Source organism: Haliaeetus leucocephalus, unplaced genomic scaffold (genome assembly GCF_000737465.1).
Source record: "Haliaeetus leucocephalus isolate CR32 unplaced genomic scaffold, Haliaeetus_leucocephalus-4.0 Scaffold517, whole genome shotgun sequence".
NCBI classification, from domain to species: domain Eukaryota; kingdom Metazoa; phylum Chordata; class Aves; order Accipitriformes; family Accipitridae; genus Haliaeetus; species Haliaeetus leucocephalus.
In genome coordinates, this window is record NW_010972953.1 from 588,509 (window position 1) to 593,749 (window position 5,241).

Genomic DNA, 5,241 nt, shown 5'->3' on the forward strand with positions numbered 1-5,241 from the left:
CCCGGCGGGGGGGGAGGAGGGGGGGGGCGGCAGCGCTGACCCCCCGCTGCAGCCTGCGCCCCGCACCGCGGGCTCGTCGGGACCGTGGCGTGGGGAGGAGGGCTCGAGCCCCGAAGGTGCGGGTGCGCTGCCGTGGGCAGAGCCGCCGAGCCTCGCGTGGGACGCGCCCTCGGGGCACGGCGTGGTCCGGTGTCTCGAACCTGGGGGGGCAGTTCGCCGCTCGGGGGTTGCTTCTGTTCGCTGGCTGTGGAAGGTGGTGAGACTGTGCGTTGGGGGAAGTACCTCTCGCTGTCAAACGCAGGGTTGGGGGTTCTGTGGAGAAAGGATGCAGCCTCCCAAGGAAATTCGTATTTCGGAGCAGTACCTTTCGGTTCCAGGAGATAACGCACGCTGCGGGCATGGTACGGCTGCAGCGTTGGCCGGAGGTGTCGGGGGGATTGTCCTGCAGAGTCCCTTGGGGAGGAGCGCAGCTGTCCCTGGGACATCATCCTCGTTAGTTCAGGGTGCTGATCGCGTAACCGCGAGGTCTGCTCTGGGTGAGCAGCCTAGAGCTCTGCAGCCTGCGTCCTGCTGGGTGCCGTGCTCGGTGCTCACACCATGGCTGGGGAGCTGCAGTCCCGGAAGCTGCTCCCTGCGTGCTGGGACCTGACCCCCCGCTCAGGCGGGCGCACCGCGGCACCGAGCTTCCCAGCGGGCGGGCCGGGTGGGTATGTGCTGGTTTTTCCTGGGTCGGTGAGTTTGCTTTCTAACGTGTTGTCTTCCCTGCAGTTGTCCTGTTGGACTCGAAGGAATCGCAAGCGGAGCTGGGCTGGACCTCGCACCCATCAAACGGGGTAAGTGTGGAGGTGGGACTGTCCCTCTGTGCTGCTAGAGAGGGTCTGCCGCTTGGTGCTCAGCATGCGGAGCTGGTGGAAAGGGCTGGCAGCCACGGGGTCTCCTCGGGCCGGGGGCAGGTGGGCAGCTCAGCACAAGCTGTCATGTTGATCAGCACCACGCACCCCGAGGAGCAGAGCGAGAAGTGAAGTACTGGTTATGGGAGTGGTACAACCAATGTGGAACAGCTCCTCAAAATGAATTTTACACTCCTGTAATCAGCAAATAGCAGCCAGTTAAGGCTTTGTGTTGTAGTTTGCACACCAGCGCGAGCTCCTGGGGGGTGAGCTCAGCGCTTGGAAGAGGGCTGTGGCTGGGGTGGGATCACCAGGAGCTCTGCCTCACGTAGGGTTTGTTTGATCAGGTCCTTGCTTTGCTGCCGGGGTCCGTCTACAGCTGCTTTCAGGAGAGTGTGTCGGGAAACTCAAGAGTTGTGTTCCTTGCTGCTTTGGGTTCATTTTCCAGAGTGGAAACAAACCATTCAGAGGGAGTAGTGATAGATCCTGGAGTCATCTGTGTTGCCCAGGTGTATTTGGCAATCTTGCATAAATTTACCCCCAGAAAGAATTATTTTGGGAAGTTGCCAGGTCATCCTTAAGGCCGTGAGGGTTGAAGCATCATTTCACTAATCAGAATCTCTGCTGGTAACTTTGGGGAAATACTGTTTCGCTTGAAGTCTGAGGGTTTGTCCTGTTCTGGCTAAAACTTCTCCTGACAGAGAAGCTGCTGCTTGCTGTTCACAAAGATAGTTGTCCTTGTGTGACGGTGTGTCTGGCGTCGCATCTCCTTGGCAATCTTTGACTTCTCTGGGTAGCCCAGCCCCATCTGGCATTACACCGTATGGTAATGCTCTGCAGACGCACCTTCCCAGGGACAGAAAATCCAAGGCGTGTGTGGGAGATAAAAGGCTCTGGCTTCTCAGCAGTTGATATGTCCCGTTTCATATTAGACTTTGTTTTAGAAGGTCTGATGCCAGTGCCCTCTTTCTGGTTGTGTCTCTGCGTTTGCACCTCTGCAAAGAGCTCAGGTGTTAGGTGCTCCAGCAGCACCGCTGCGTTACTACAGCTTGTGGGTTTGGTGGGCTGAGGACTTTCAGTGCCTATGATACGATGGCCTGTAGGTGGAGAGGCTTGTGGTGGTAATTTCATACTGATCGGTGTGTTTCTGCCAGGGTGGCTGGTTCTTGCGCACAACAGCGCTTGAGCTGTTACAGTCCTTTGTATTCTTTCCCCAGTGGGAAGAAATCAGTGGCGTGGATGAGAATTACAAGCCGATACGCACGTACCAGGTCTGCAATGTCATGGAGCCAAACCAGAACAACTGGCTGCAGACAGGCTGGATTGCCAGGCGCGATGGCCAGAGGATCTTCATCGAGCTGAAGTTCACCCTGCGGGACTGCAACAGCATCCCTGGCGTGACAGGCACCTGCAAGGAGACTTTCAACCTGTACTATGTCGAGTCTGACTCCGACCTGGGCCGTAGCGTCCATGAGAGCAAGCACACCAAGATCGACACCATTGCTGCTGATGAGAGTTTCACGCAGGGGGACCTGGGTGAACGTAAGATGAAACTGAACACTGAGCTGAGGGAGATTGGGCACCTGAGCAAGAGAGGCTTCCACCTGGGCTTCCAGGACGTGGGAGCCTGCGTGGCGCTGGTCTCCGTGCGCGTCTATTACAAGAAGTGCCTCGCCACTGTGCAGAACCTGGCTGTGTTTCCGGACACGGTGGCGGAGACGGCCTTTGCAACTTTGGTGGAAGTTAAGGGCACTTGCGTCGCTCACGCTGAAGTGGATGTGGATAATCCCCCCAGGATGCACTGCAGCGCGGAGGGCGAGTGGCTGGTCCCCATAGGGAAATGCACGTGTGGTCCCGGCTTCGAGGAGAAGGATGGGGGATGCAGAGGTAAAAGCGGCCGTCGGTGTCCTTTGGCAGTTTTTGTCTGTGTCAATCCATGTTGCTGCCAGACTGCTTGAGTCTGCTTGGTGCCTGAGCACACCTCAGACAAATGGTATTGCCTTTTGTCAGCAATATGATTCTTTTAGTTGATTGCAGCTCCCCAGCTAACAGCCAGACCTTAATTTGAAGGGTGGTAATTGGGCAAATGGGGCGTGTTGCTGGTAGCTGCTCTGCAGCATGGCGTTGGCTGGGCAGATGTGCCAAAGCTCTTGAATACCATCGGGCATTTCCCACAGCTTTATCTGTAACTATAAAATTACTCTAGAACATTAATATCCCCGTTGTCATGCTTTAGACACAACTTAATAATTTGGTGACTTTACAGCTCGCAAGGTTATGTTTAATGACAGCTGTAAAAATGGATATAACCTCTACCTTAATGGGCATCTCTCTCACGAACCTGGTGCTCTGACCACTTCGATCTTGCTTTCAAATGCAGGTGAGAGCTGGGCGTGGGATCAGCCCTGAGTGTGGGACACCAGCTGCCGTGGTCCTCCTCGGAGTGTGTGAGCCCGTGAAAGGAGAGAGGTGCTGGGCTAATGCCTCCTCCCAGGCACCTTCCCGCTTCGGGCTGTGGTCAGGACCTAGTCCTGGCTCAGCGTGGTCTCGGCTGCTCCTGTGCTGAGTCAGGTGTCAGCAGGAGCCGGCAGCGGTCCCGGGGGAGCGGAGGCTGCTCTGCGTGCGGTGCGGGGCAGCGGGTGTGCATCTCCTACCCCAGGAATGGCTGTTGTCCATCAGCACCTGGGGCTTTTCTTCTTTGAAAGGTGTAATTGGCTATCAATTATTAACAGGCAGTGTGCGTGGCTGCCCTCTTAGCAAAGCTCCTCTGGGGCAGAGGAGAGGTCAGACCATCAGCTGGGATGTGTGAGAGGAGGTGTTTTCTTCAGACAGCCTGAAAGACATGCCTGAAAAGACACTTTGCTGCCCGTGCCTGGTGTCCAGGTGATACCTTGGACCTCTACTTTTTCACCTAGTAGGAAACAGATTGAGAGGAAAGTAGCGAAATAAGTCCCAAGCAGGTACAGTTCCCCTGTGTTTGAGGCGTATGGTAGGAGAGTGAGCTTTTCCTGAGGAATCAGGTTTGCCCTTCAGGAGCTACTTGAGGCTTTTCAGATTTAAATTGTGCCAACTGTGCCGCCTTCCTCCAGGAGGTGGGAAGCCTTTCCAGGTGCTCCAGGTAGTGGCTATTCACTTGGTGCCCTCCATAAGAAGACCTTATTAAAACTATCGAATTGAAATCTCAGGACTGTTCATTGCTTCAGTGGCTGCATGGCAGCTTGCCATGCTTTCCCCATCTGTTTGGAGTGGGAATTTACATAGCGAGTCCCAGAAGGCTTTTACTAATGTCTCAGGTTTCTCTGTGTTGAGTTTAAATAATTCATATTCTCTAAGGAAAAATATTTGAAGTAATTTAATGGACGTAATTAAGTTTTCCCCCCCCTCTCACAGAAAGCAGGTCATTAGCCACTCTCCATGGAGCAGCGTCTGATGTCTGGTCAAATATCAGAAAATAGTTTTTAAGGGTTGAAAGTTTTTGGTTTGTTTTAGAGCCCTGCATTAGCATAGTGCTAAGTGCATAACTTTAAAACATTTCTGATGAAAGCATCCAGGGCTAAGGAGGTTCTTTGACAAGGACAAAAGCCCTCGAGCTGGAGGCAGGTAAATATGGTGGGAGTTTGGGGATGTTAAAACAGCCAGGTGATGGCACAGCAAATCTGGCTCCGCTATTGTGGTCCCACGGCGGTGGCTTTGGAGGGCTCAGTGGGTGCGAGCCCGCTGGATCCTCCTTGCCCGTGAAACATATTGGGCACAGTCTCTGTCACGGCTCTTGTGCCCCTGAGAGGTTGGACCCCAAGGGCCGGCTGCTTTGGGGACCGGGGGCTGCCCCCCCAGCCGGTGCCAGGGGTGGCTGGTGGTTCTCCAGGCTGTCTTGGGTGTTGCTTTGCAGCTCCTGGTCCTCTCCCTTATCCTTCGATCTTCTCCGAGGACTTTCTGGCTGTGCCTGCAACGTGGGCCGTGCTGGTGTCTGAAGTCAGTCGCCTGCTGACCCCACCGACCGCCGGGGTGGCTGCGTGTCCGCTGATCCCGCGGGGCCTGGCCGCCAGCTGGATCCGGGACGGATCTGGGGCGACGCTTAGGCCCAAGTGCGTGGCGCAGCTTCTTGGGCCTAAATCAAAAGGAAATCGGACGGCAGAAACACAGGAGAAGTTTCCGCAGGCCATCTCGCGCTGGGCGCTGCCCTCCATCCTTGTGCTCCGAAGCCAGGGCACGCGACGGTGTCCGCCGGGGACCGGCCGGTGCCCCGCGGCTGCGCTCGCCGGGCAGAGGGGGCCGGTCGAGGTCCTCGGGTGGTCTGACCCCAGCCCAGCCGGCCGGGGGTGGTGGGGGGCTTCGCTGCCGCTGGTGCCCT

At 56.2% G+C, this 5,241-nt stretch overlaps 2 protein-coding genes across 2 annotated transcripts in view; one reads left to right on the top strand and one right to left on the bottom strand.

Moving 5' to 3' along the window:
* MANEAL (mannosidase, endo-alpha-like) overlaps positions 1-400 on the bottom strand; it is a 37,426-nt gene extending 37,026 nt beyond the window's left edge. The window contains 2 exon segments of the mRNA XM_010576298.1: positions 84-244; positions 365-400. Of these exon segments, the coding sequence (XP_010574600.1) occupies positions 84-244; positions 365-400 (197 nt within the window).
* A 197-nt stretch (positions 401-597) lies between these two features.
* EPHA10 (EPH receptor A10) overlaps positions 598-5,241 on the top strand; it is a 39,486-nt gene continuing 34,842 nt past the window's right edge. The window contains exons 1-3 of the mRNA XM_010576299.1: positions 598-703; positions 769-833; positions 2,108-2,777. Of these exons, the coding sequence (XP_010574601.1) occupies positions 598-703; positions 769-833; positions 2,108-2,777 (841 nt within the window). The remainder of the gene's footprint in view (positions 704-768; positions 834-2,107; positions 2,778-5,241) is intronic.